The 13,368-nt window shown below is 34.6% G+C and overlaps 1 protein-coding gene across 2 annotated transcripts; it reads left to right on the forward strand.

Annotated features, from left to right (window-relative positions):
* The first annotated feature begins 692 nt into the window (after positions 1–692).
* Positions 693–11,267, forward strand: LOC132295099 (uncharacterized). Of its 2 annotated transcripts, XR_009478309.1 has the most exons (3): positions 693–1,044; positions 4,824–6,235; positions 10,330–11,267. XR_009478309.1 is itself a non-coding variant. In XM_059793182.1 (2 exons), exons 1-2 carry the CDS (start codon positions 942–944, stop codon positions 5,897–5,899), a joined length of 1,179 nt encoding a protein of 392 aa, XP_059649165.1. In that variant the 5' UTR covers positions 693–941; the 3' UTR covers positions 5,900–11,267. The 2 variants fall into 2 exon arrangements, 1 of the variants encoding a protein (XP_059649165.1); XM_059793182.1 differs by having other exon boundaries at positions 4,824–11,267.
* The last annotated feature ends 2,101 nt before the right edge of the window (positions 11,268–13,368 follow it).

A 13,368-nucleotide genomic window follows, 5' to 3' on the forward strand; every position in this document is an offset into this window, starting at 1 on the left:
ATATTATATATACCATCATTTTATTATTTATAGTATATTTTTGATTTTGTACAATGCATGATATAAGTATAGGAGATGGACATTTGATCATTAGATCGATAAAAATGAAATAACATGTAGCTGCACTCATAATTATTAATTTTATTTTAAAATTTTATTTATTTTTAATGTTTTTTCTTAAATTAAAAGTATGATGATGTATGTAACGGGAAATATAAGTTCAAATGTTATTATTCAAGAGAGAAAAAATATTTATCTAAATTCACACAATTAAGAGAAATAAAACCCTTCTCGACTTGGTGGGGGTATTTTTGACAAAAATTTAAAAAGTAACCTACTTAGTTAGTTGAAGGTTTTTTTTTTTTTTTTTGAAAAAAAAATAATAAATGAGAGTTCATTACAAAACATTACAAGTTAAGAGGAGTTAAGTACAATTCTCTAAAAGTTGAGTGATTTGGAACTTAAATATAATAAAAATGTATGAAAAAATAATAATAAATGAGAGTTCATTACAAAACATTACAAGTTAAGAGCAGTTAAGTACAATTCTCTAAAAAGTTGAGTGATTTGGAACTTAAATATAATAAAAATGTAAAAAATAAAATTTATTAGTTCTACAATTTATTTTTTATTTAGAAATTATTGTCTTTTACAGGTATATTAAGGTAGTACTTAGGGCAACTTTTCCTTTTAGATTTGGTGTATTGACACGACTGAGAAATACTACAGGAAAAATCGTCATTCTAGGCAAACAAACGTGTTTCCATATAAGCGTACTTGGCAGACGAAATCGAGAATAGAACGTTCCGTCTTGACTCTCACGAGCGACTCAACTAAGCACTCTCACTCTAAATTCTCTGTTTACTGCTTTTTTAAGGTGACGCGAGTTCTGATCTTGGGACATCTCTTTCTCTCTCTAAATTGTTTCTTTCTCTCTCTAAATGGGCAATTGGAATCGGAGATGGCAACCGCGTAGGAAGTATTATCAAGAACCTCCATTGTCTACCCCTAGACCGCACACCAATGAATCCCGCAATCCACCTGGTATTTCCAGATCTCTCTGATCATAGGGTTTTTCAATATCGTTTTTTTTTTTTTTTTTTTTTTAACATGTTTTCGTTTATTATAAACTATTATATATATATATGATATTGAAGTGAATTAGGATTCAAGAAGTGTCACGCTAGAAGAGAATTGTTTAAAGGAAATTAAAATAAAAAACTGGAATCAGAAATTTAAATTATGTTGCGTTGATTGTAAAAAGATTTTGGTTGATGGGTTTAAGTTGAAATTAGATTGTAACTCGTGGGTTACTGTTTCATTCTCTGTGTTTTTATGATATATTGTTAATAGTACTTGGTTGCTAGAAAAGTGAGGAAATTAAAAGAAAATAGTATTTTTTTTTATGCCATTTTGGTTTCTGAAAGAAGGAAACCCTAGTCTTGCAGTAAGCTAAACGGTTGAATTAGGATCAGTAAATTGGAGGATGTTATTTACCTGGGTCTTGAATAATTAAAATGAAGAAGATTTAATTCTTTTCCCTGAGCAATTCTAAGGAATTAAAGGGTGCACACAACTTTTGGCATTGAATTAGGGTCAGGAAAAGAATGAAAGTATATCAAGAAAGAAAAAAGAAGAAAGAAAGAAAAAGAGAGAAAATGCTTTTGAAGATGTCTGGGAACAAAAAAGTATGACTAATATTGTATCGATCATATGCATCTTTTTTCCTGGTCAGACGGTTTGGTAAAAAAATCTGAATATGTGTAGAGAGAGAGAGAGAGAGAGAGAGAGAGGTTTAGCACAGGATCAATTACTTGGGGTTTAGGTTGTTCCACATAAACTAGTTATAAAATTGTGTCATTTAACACAGTTTGGTGATAATTTGTGGTCACAAGCAGTGTTTACGTCATAACTTTTTAAAAATAAAAATTGGCTCAGTGATGATGAATTCCTTATTTGTAGATTCAGATGGAAATGGAATCCCTTTCACCTTTTTAAAAAAAAAAAAATTAATTGGCCTATCAAATAAAAAATGAGAGTTAATTGATCTGTTTTATTGTTATATATAGAAAAAGGAATTACTTGTTACCATTGTTTATTGGAAATAATTAATTTTTTTTTGCAACTTGTGGTCTGAATGTGATGCGAACGTTTACATTCCTTTTGCAGTAATTTTAAGTTTTCTGCTTTATCTCTTTTTTATTGTTGCGATGGATGTGCGGCAAAACAAGAAGATAGAATTATAAATGAAAATATTTGTGAAATGGTTGAAGTAGCACCAATTGGGGATAAATTGATTAAAGATGGTTTTGACTACGTACAAAGAAGATCACCAAGTATGCCAGTTAGGAAAATTGACATAGTACACATAAAAGGTAATGCTAGGGGAGGGGAAGACAAAATTAAAATGTGGGTAAAGTTAGTAAGAAAAAATAGGATTCATGTAGCTGAACCCAAGTAGTTGGTAAAGAAAGCTTTGTTGAGTTGAGAATCTTTTTCAGGCCTACAAATATCTTCAAGTTTCAGTTTTTGGAGATATAATCTTTTTATTTTGTTCTTTGTTTCTTGAGTCTTGGTTATCTTCAGTTTTTGATCTGGAGCGAGCTTGTGAACAAATTAATTCTGTTTTGAGTGGATTTTGAGAGGTTTTGTTTGTATTTGGTTGTTCCGTAATATATTGTTTTTTGTTTAACCTGTTATTTTAGGTACCAAACATTAAGACTTAGTAATCTAATTGTATGAGTCTGCTATAACTATTCTATTTAATGCCAAACAATATCATATAATTACACAATGCGAGGACAGATGCAATAAATCAATAATATAACCACAGGCTAATATGATATATATCTATATATATGTATAGATTTTGCTTTTTTGATCATTTGGTTTTAATCCCATTTATAGTCATAAAAAGAGTATTTGAATGTCAGGGACAAGAAAGGTATTTCTTGCAGATGGCATTTGAAAAGGTAGTATAAACTTAACTGCACTTCACCCAATCTTTTTGTTCTTTCTGATGCATAATCTCCACTAAAAATCATAGAACTCATTAGTATATCGAAAAAGGAACCAAAACATATTCCTTGTCCTAAGTGCCTGTGCCGTCTTCCTGGGCTCTATTCTTCTCTGTCGCCTTTGTCTGAGATGAGCTTCTACAGACTTTCAAAGGCAAGCACACCTTTGATAAGGAAGCTATGTTACTGTTATGGTACTCTTAATCCTCCTCCGTCTCCTACATAAAGCCTTTTGAATTCCCTTTGGGGTGATGGCTTCCATCCAGCTCTGATACTCCTTGATGCGATTTCAACACAGTAAGCTGCATCTTTAGGCAATTGTTCTTGCAATTTTATGTTCTCCAGCAGAGAATGTACACAGTGGTCAAACCTATTACCAAATTTCCAGGTCTTCACTAATTCTTACCAGTTTTCATTCTTGGACCTTGCTTTTTAATAGTGCAACTTTCAAGGTGTTCATCACTTGAACACCTTCTTAATCCCCTTTGTGGCAAGGGCTTCTCTCCAGTTCTGATTCCAGTCTAGGGAGTCTTAGAATGATCAAGCACTGACTTGCAATTAAAAGTGATTTTCTATAATTTAGCTTCTCAAGAATCATGTTTCTTGGGATTATGGAAGTTGAATCTTCTCTTTTTGATCCTGGTCTTGATAGAACTTGCATTTACGGTATCAGTGGAATGGGTTATAAGGCTCTTTTAGATTTAAGCATTTTCAGTAAAGTCATTGTCCATATTCCTTAGGTTAGTTGCATGATTCTTTTTATTTTCCACACTACTTGAGCCCATACTTTGTGTTAAACTATAACCTAATGTTTTTCTCACAACCTCATCCCAGTTATTTTTAGTCTTTTCCATTTTTTTAACAATACTTCCAACTTGGATCTTATTGTTCTTTGCTGGTGTTACCTATCTTCGTTGTGGTGTTGCCTATCTTCTTTGTACGTTCTTCCCAATTCAATCTTTTACCTAATCATTGCTACTTCAAACTTAATACAATGTAACCTTTTTTTAATTCATTTATTTCAAACTCCCACACAGATTGAAAATGGAGTTCTATAAGATAATTATTAGACCAGTCTTTCTTAGTGGAACAGAATGTTGGGAAGCTAAGAAACAGTATCTGCATGAAGCGTGTGTTGCGGAAAACATATGTTGAGACGGATGTGTGGTAAGACCAAGAAATAGTAGAATTAGAAATGAACGCCTGTGAGATGGTTGATGGTTGATGGTTTGAACATGTGCAAAGAAGACCATTATTGTCCACGTTGTGGGTAATGCTAGGGGAAGGGGAATATCAGAGTTAATGTGGGTAGAGTTAGTAAGGATACGGTAGCATGTGGTTTGACATGAGGCTATGGCCTGCCTTGGAGCGGAATAAAAAATATAATTCATGTAGCGCTTGACTTTACTGGACTCAACTCAACTCAACTCAACAAAGCTCTTTACTTGACTCTCTCAGCATATTCATGTTTGCCAAGCTCAGGCAACCAATGTGGTATTGTTCATGTTTTTAAAGTATCCATTCTAGTTAAACTCCATGCTTATGTAATTGATAGGAATATTGCATCATTTGGTAAATATGTTATAGTACTTAGTAGATGTTATATCCTCTGGACTTAATATATGTGATTTCTTATTCTAAATTCTTTTTCTGTTAGACATTTCTAGTTCATAGAAATTGTCACTGCTTTTATCTTAATAGGCTGTTCTCTATGCTGTGTAGTAGAACTCTCTTATGTAAGGAGAATGGGTCTGAATGGGGCTGAAAATAATGAGCTCTAATGTTCTTCTCTCTTTGCTACTACAGGGGTCTGGCAAAACAGTGTGCCTTCATGGGAAAGGAAATTTTGCACTTTGGTTGGATCAATTCCATGGCAGAAGGTCGTGGTTGCTAAGAAGTATATGCATTGCCACAGCGATGTGATCAACTGGAATGACTCTGCTGGGGAAGAAGCATTTCATAATGCGAAGAAACGGTTTTGGGCAGAGATCAATAGCCTTCCCTGTGATATCACTTTGCCTGATCCAAACATTTATATTGATGAAATTGATTGGAATTCAAAAATTGATCCTGAACTGATGTTGGATGTGGATAGGGAGTACTTCAATCCTGACGAAGGTAAAAACAATGACAAGGTGGAGATCACAATCCAAAAGGCACACAATTCGGTTTCTGGCCCTTCTTTAGGATTGGATGTTAAGAATCTGGGTAATTGTGGCAATCCTTGGGAATGTGGTTATGTGCAGGGTACGGCACAGGGTTGGGACAACTGGGATAACTCCAGGAATTTGGATAATGTTGACAATCCTTGGGAGCGTGGCTCTTCTCAAGGTAATGGAGCTTCCAAGGACAATGCATGGGGGGGTTGTGCAGATACATCGCGGGAATTCCAACCTGGGTTAAACTGCATCAATCAAGCAAACAATTTGGATAATAATTATGACAATCCGTGGGAACGAGGCTTTCAAACTGTTGGATCAGTGAAGCTAAATGGATCGGTAAATGTTGGAAATAACTCTTGGGGGAACCGTTGGAAGGTCGGTGTTCATGAATCAAGGAATATGACTAAAGTTGACAATCCTTGGCAGAACAACTTTCTTCAGGATAGTGGAGCTCCAAATGATAGGGGATGGAGAGATTGCAGGGACAATTCCTGGCATTGGAAGCAGTTGGAGAATGGAAAGAATGAGCAGAAGTATATAGATTCTAGAAAAACCAATGGAGGTTGGCAGGCCAACAATGGTGGCTGCCGGAAGAGAGAAGGTTCTAATCAGTATCCATTGAGGTACAAAAGCTCGAGATTTCAAGGTGATGATTATGGTACATGTCATCACTGGAGGAAAGGAGGAACTCAGAAGAGGTCCAGTTATGTATTTGAGTAGCCAATTATGGATTAAAGGCCTTTGATGCTCCAGGGCAGTGGAACATGGTCAATCTCAATTGCCAATGCCAAGAATTTTGGTCTGTCTTTTTACCAAGAAAATATCTTCTTTGTAATCTTTATACTTGTGTTATATTTGCTTTTCTTTGTTGTCATGAAGCTTTTTGGAAGGCTATAATCCAGCAATGAGCATTTTTTAATCTTTTTGCCTGTTGCAACTTGCATGCCAAAATGATTGTACTGAATATGAACTGGGTGACCAGTTTCTATTCATCAAGATCTGTCGTCAGAATATGTTGGCTCTTTGTTCGAGAACTTAAAATTTGACTGGGCAAAGGTATGATTCTTATGCAACTTAGTTCCCCAAATGTTCTTCTTTCCGCAACGAACAACCTTCTGCATGACACCACATTATTATTGTTGAGGATTTTAGTGTAATTTGCTTTTGTTTTTTTTAGTTTTATTTCTTTATGACATGGGATCTACCTGACACATACTCAAAATTATATGCTGTGTATGGAGGCTTTAAATTTTTATTGGGTACGGTGGGTTTCTTTCAGTGCAAAAGATGCATTTGTATAGGTCCCTGTGTCTGATAGGAATCCAAGTATCCTACCTAGGACTTTAAAAGTTACTTCCAAAATCATTGCACAATCACCGCTTGGCGTGAAAAGGACTTCGTCTCATTCTAAATTCTTTTTTTATCTGTCTTACTCTAGAAATTGTTTGAACAAGATGTGAAGAATATTTAGTTGCTCTACATGAGTGCAGAGGATTATCTTTCTACATGGCTTCTCTGTTTATTTATAATCAAATAGTGATGTAATTTTCTTCTTAGAATCTTGATCGATTTCCAACATGATTTCATTCATATCTTATGAAGATTAGGATAGCGATTCTGGCAGAGAACTCGTCCCAGACCTAAGTCGAGGCCAGAACAAAATTTGACTTTTTGTCCATTGGATTTACAAGAGTGTTTCTGCACCAATCACGTCAGATAAATTTCATGAGAAATTCCATCTGATGAGGCTTGCCTTACTTGCATGGATCAAACTTTTACAAGTCAATCTATATATGTTTGTTACACACATATATACACAGGGGAGGGGGAAAGAGGATTTATAAATGGAAGTCTGTTTGAGTAACAGTTTTTTGGCTTCAATACATATTCAACTTTACCAAGAGGCAGCCAACGAATTATAGAAAGGTTATTTATTTATAATAAAGGATACCACTGTGGGGTGGGGCACTTAAAATGCCAATCCCAACTTGATTATGAAAATATTTCCCAAACCCTCCCCTACCCCAGTCATGTGCTTCAAAACCTATTCCAGTTGGGGTGGGCTAATTAGTCGACTGATTTCTGTCCCTGATGGAAAATGTTTGATCTGCTTATATTTCTTTTGTGCATGGAGAAAACCTTGCATGAATTAGAATATGAGTTGACATATCTAATGCTGAATATCTTGCTGGGATACAAAATCTCTTTTCCTTCTCTATCCACTTCTTTCCATTATCTTTCTATTTCTATCTCTTCTTCCTTGGTAATTTAGTGGTTATTGCTTGTGTAGCGGTAGAAGTTCGGCCTGCCAAGTAGGAGAAAGCGGGAACCAATTTTTGCATAGAATGGCTAATGTTTGATTTGTACCCAATACGCCCCTCCCAACAATCTCGAACGGGAACCAGCATGAACCTACTTGGTAATTACAAAATCATATTTTTGTAATAAATTAGTTTATACATGATGAATTTTTTATATAACATAGAAAAATTTGCTATAGCAGTTCCTATAAGTTTATAGGTATAATTTATTTTGGCATTATTCTGAAAATATATTTTGATAAAAAGCTGTACTTTTACTCTAGTTTATCCTCTCTTCCCCCAATTTGAATAATCTAATTTAACCTTGAGCCTAACTTATGGGCTTGGTTGCCATCCTCGATTTAACAAGGCACCCACCACCAAGATGCTAGCAGTAGAAGGCAATCCCTTAAACTCCTGAGCAAATTGCGTGGCTACAAATTAATTGTCCAGTTCAGTGTTAGTTCCGATAAATAGTTTAGTTTTAGAAGATACTAGTCAACCGATAAATAGTTCAGTTTCAGAAGATACTTGTCAGCATAAAGTCTTATTTATAAACTAAATGTATACTCTCTCTCTCTCTCACACACACACACACTCAGAGAGAGAGGAGAGAGAGAGAGAGAGAGAGAGAGAATTGTTGGTGATGTCATCATCTTTTTACTCAACTTTGCTTTAGATATTATCAATTTTAATTTGGTCCTCTCTTCCCTGATTTATACTTAGAAGTTTTGAACTTCAATCAACTCTTGCTGTTTGAGTGATGTGCAAAAATAGGGAACCTGGAGGCTCTCAACTCAAATCTGATCTTGTCATTCAGCTAATTAAAGAAAGAGGCAAGGCCTTCAACTTCACAACAAGCATTCTATAAATATATATAGTGCTCCTAAAATTCTACTATATTCCAAAAAATCCTTACCTTTTGTGTTGACATATGTTTCCATGTGTTACATATTATCATATTAAATACACTTTCTAAAGACACCCAATGTTTTATATTAACCTATATATTGAATCCTAAATAGTTGAGAAATGACTTGAGTTGAGTTGAGTTGAGAACATAAACATGAAAATAACCAACAAAATGTGGAGGGATCAATGTAATGATACCGGACTGCAAATAGCTTTAATATGCAAAATCAAAATGCAATGTGGTATTCAACATGGTAGGGGTTAGCTTATGTAGGTCAAATGATTGGAATATTTTGAGTTATTTCCTACATACGAGGCTGTGATTTTTGAAAATTATATGATAATAAAAATGTCATTTTACCCTAGGTCTCTATTTACTTGTGGAAATTCATCATATGGAATGGCTGATGCATTTTATATCTCTGCAAATGTATTATTCGTTAATTTGATTGTTCTTTGGTTCCCTGGATTTGAATGGGGAGTTTGAGGTTTCACATAGGCAGGGTAATACTTGTTCTCTCTTCTGTAGCTAAAGATGAATCTAATTGAGATAATATTGGAGCCACTGCTTGATTGGCTGGAGGAGGCCAAAGGAAAATTCCCAAATTTTTTATTGAAGATGAACTTTATAGTGTAATTAAATGGGCTGGTTAAGTTTTCTTGGTTGCACGTGGAAATGTGCCAAACTTTTTGGAACAGTTTTAGGGCTTTTTGATCTCATGTATTTTTTTGATAGTTTGAGCTCATATATATATATATATATTTCTCTTTAGTTGTTTATGGGATGAGCTCCTCGCTTGAGCGCTTTTCTATGAAATCTTTACTTATAGAAAAAAAGGCTATTTGATCTCTCTCTGATTTATTTTTTATTTTCCCTTCTTTCTTTGTTTTTCTTTGTTTTTTATTTATTTATTATCATATCATTTTGCTTGCCTCATGTCCAGAGGACATTTATCATCTATGCTAAGTTTTCCACTTCTCTCGTTGTAATGTAGCTTGTTTGCCTTATAAATATGGGAAGCACTAAAAGCTAAGGGATTCTTTTATCTGGTGTGGTTTAGTGGTGCCTTATTCTACATGGAGAAGTTTGTTAAAAGGATTGCAAATTTTCTTTATGACAAAAATGTATTAATCTGTTCATTTATCATCTCTGCTAATAAGTTTTCCGTTTCTCTCTTTGCAATGTAACTTTTTTTTATTTTATTTTTTATTTTTTATATCACAATGAAGTATCCGTGTAAACTAGGGATTTTATTTTTCTGATGCTTCACTGATTGATATTCTTAATGCTTATTCTTTGTGGACTTCTGATGATTTTAGTGAGTAATTATCTAGTCTTAAATTTTGATTAGTAGGTGGAAGTTCAGAACAATATTAGTGATTGAAGCTCTTGACCTATCTTAATTGCTTCAGATGACAACTTTTTTATGTGAATTGATGCAAATTGAGTTAATATGGTCTTCCCTTGATGTATTTCATAAATTAATCAAGCTCCATTGTGGGTGAACAAAAGTCAAATGGGTGTATTGGTTGTACACAATCTCAGAAGGATATATAAGAATATACTTTTGTATGTCTATATACACGTGTATGCACAAGGGTCTGTATTGTTAAAATTCTTAATAAGTTGTGAATTCAATACAACGTAGTTAATTCTTTTCCATCTATTTTTGAATGTAGGCAGTTGGATATCAGATTATTTCTAGAAAATGTTCAAATCTTTTATAGTATGTGGTAAAATATACATTTAAAAAAAATCTATTTGTTTCATATTTTCTAAGTATTTCATTCAAAAACTTTTCACTAATTAATGTAGTTATGGCATTTTCTCAAGTCATGGTACAACTTCAATTGACTAGATGGTGAACTGCCGATTGTATACTCGGTTGCATTTAAGATCAATCAACAATATGGTTTTATTGTTTCATGTATCATTAGGCTTTTGAGGGCTGTTACCGGTTCCATGGTAAAACACTTGAGCATTGGTGCAACTGGAACAAGCTCGAGCCCCGGAGGGGCCACTTTGTGAAATATCAAAAGTTAGGTCTGTCTCGAATCCTCCCTCCCCTGGACCCTTACATGATGGGATCAGAATTGGTAATGTTCTTTATATTATTAGGCTTTTCTTGATTGGTTTGTTAACTTTTGTAGACTTGTACACTGTTAACCTTCTTTCTATCTTTTGTTTTTCAATGAGGAGATGATTGTGTGAATAGTTCAATAGCTTTTTGCTGCAGGAGGTTGATAGAGGATCCAGACTGTTGCATTTCTTGATGCTATATCGATACATAAACTATGCTTAAATACACAATATCCTTATAGGTTACAATAAATTTAGTATTTATTTGTTGAAGGCTTGAAGCTATATATGGATTGTTGTTCAATTTCTTGTTTATCAAAAAAAAATTCTATGGCAATTAACTTTTTTATTCTGTTCTATTAAAAGATCTTTTTTTATTGGGTGTGCTCCTTATCATTGGCCCCTCATTCCATGATGGGCTGTCTTATCTTTATTTATTCATTTATTTATTATTATTATGCTTGCAAGAAACTCACACACCCTTATTGTCCCTGTGGGGACTTGAACCGTTGATCTTCTACTTTGGAAAGGTGAGGAAGTACCACTGGGCTACAGCCCTTGGTGATGGGGTGTCTTATCACACAACCCTGCTGTGTCCTATGAAAGGAAAAGGAACCTGTCAACAGAATATAAAAAAACAAAGATGAAATTCTGAACAACTATATGTATATGGGTGATGATTCCCACCATGGATAGCTGTAAGAAAATTAAGATTGCATTGTTTTATTCTGTGAATTCTGTTTAAATATCTTTTCATGTTTTCATGTGTTGTTTTGCAAATTGGTTGTATTTCCAATTGGCGTAGGATGTGATATGATATAAGCTAAATGTCTAACTCGTAGTTGTTAAATCTTCATGTAGCTTACCAGGAGAAAAAAAAAAAAGAAAAAAAGAAGGAAAATCATGTCATTCTTTTGGTTACCTTGGTCTCTTGGCAGGAAGTTCGCTATGTTGAGTGATGAATATCTATCGTTCGGTTCAGATCTTACGCTCAACATTGACTAGCTCAGAGCAAGCCTCATCTCTAACGCTCTGAGCTCTACTGGAAAAAAAAGAAAAGGAAAATCACATCATTCTTTTGATTATATCTCCAATTCTTTCTTCTGAATTCCTGCTTTTTGATTAAAATGTGCTTGCTTTGTTAAGTTGTATTATTAATAGCATGCTTTTGAGGGCTTGAAATTGTAAACTTGTTCTTTTAACAGGAACTTGGCAAACCACCATGCTTGATGGGGAAACAGAGTCAGGATGTTTGTAAGTTCAAATTTTGCAGCTCAAGGAAATCAGCAAGTAAACCACAACAATGAAAATGTCAGAGCGAATCTGACTAAGCATTCATCAGTGGGAATAATGCTGTTTGATATATATATATATATATTTTGTAGATATTGATGGTCTACCTTGGCTAGATCTCCCTGCCTGACCTGGAACGTCAACTTGTCATATACTGCTATTCAGTTTGGATGAATATCTCATGGCTAATTATTGAGTACCATAAAGTTGGTACGGTTGAGTTTCATTTTGGATCTCATTATTTCATTTATCGCTTTGATGATGCTGAGGGCACAAATAGAGATTAACAACTTAATGGCAGTCCCTAGTGTGCCAGGAGTCCAGATATGTTGACTGTTTGTGGGGACGTTGGTGATTTCTGGGAGCTGCAGCAAACAAAATGATTATATCATGGGGATAAAAATGAGTTTAGATTGATTTTCGACATGTCCCTTGGGATCTGCAGTAGGAGGTGTTGGTTGGAATCCTGAAAATGTAATTGCAGGAAGAAATGGGGTTCTGGCATTATATTTTGATGTGTTCATGTAACACCCTAGGTTTTGATCATGTCTATTTATGTGGTGTCTTGTATGATTTTAATTAAGATTGGGAGATTTAAGTAAATTTCGTATGGCCTTGTGGTCATTTATTGGTTCTATGGGTCCTTTATGTCAATGCTTAGTTAGTGGGGGATGTTTGTGTAATTAAGAGAAGTTGGAGTTAGTGGATTACATATGGCAGCGCCACTTGAATGGGTTATTTCAATTTTACATGTTTGTTCTATGCTTAAGTGTATCTCGATAAGATTGGAATGTTACGTGATTGATATGTTGGGAAATTCATGTCGTGCAGAATTAATTACTTGATTTCTCATGAAATTGTCTTCCCATTGCATAGGGAATTTCCTTCTTGGCTGCTTTTCTTTCACTAAATGCTGTTATGTGATGAACATGACTATATTTTTTGTTAAACATGCTCATCATGTGCACAAAACCTAGGAACTCTTGTTAGTGATTTCCTACTGGGCGTTGTCTCCCCCTTTACATTTTCAGGTACCAAAGTTCCTTAGGAGATTACGGAAGTTGTTTATGGTTGATTTGTTTTGTGGAGAATGTCCTGATTTGTATTCAAGTGTTGGTGATTGCTAGTTGCCCCTGTGGATTTGAATGTAATTGAGGTTATTATGTCAATTGTTGATATTTTATTGAACCAACCATGTGCTTTTGGAGGATCCATTCTTGTATGACCTGAAAGCAAATGTCCTTTTAAGTTTTGTTTAGACCATTCCCAGCTTGTATGATTATGCTTGAGGTTGTGACAATGAAACAATGTGGAGATACAGGACTTGGTTTCGGTTTGAAACTTGGGAATTACGATGAATGGCTGAGCTCAACAAGGTTTTCTTTTGCTGTGCCTCAAGGAGGGACAGTTTCGTACCAAGTGGTGGAGTTTTGGGTCGTTACAGTACAAGCTCGGTGTTTCAAGGTAACAACTGAAATGTATAATGCGTCTGAAAGGTGGACGAAGATGGAGTGACAAAGATTCCATTTGAGTGGCTTGTGATGGTAACAGGCCATTTAAAATTTTGAAGTTTGAAATTTATCCTGTCATTCATGCATTATTCT

This window comes from Cornus florida, unplaced genomic scaffold (genome assembly GCF_030987335.1).
Source record: "Cornus florida cultivar Cherokee Brave unplaced genomic scaffold, ASM3098733v1 CherokeeBrave_3.0.0_Hap2_Chr02, whole genome shotgun sequence".
Taxonomy (NCBI): domain Eukaryota; kingdom Viridiplantae; phylum Streptophyta; class Magnoliopsida; order Cornales; family Cornaceae; genus Cornus; species Cornus florida.

Bases quoted from the DNA above. Each gene is read 5' to 3' on its own strand.
- LOC132295099 (XM_059793182.1), top strand. From the start codon at position 942: ATGGGCAATTGGAATCGGAGATGGCAACCGCGTAGGAAGTATTATCAA. The intron at 1,045-4,823 runs GTATTTCCAGAT...TTGCTACTACAG, and splicing joins TGAATCCCGCAATCCACCTG to GGGTCTGGCAAAACAGTGTG.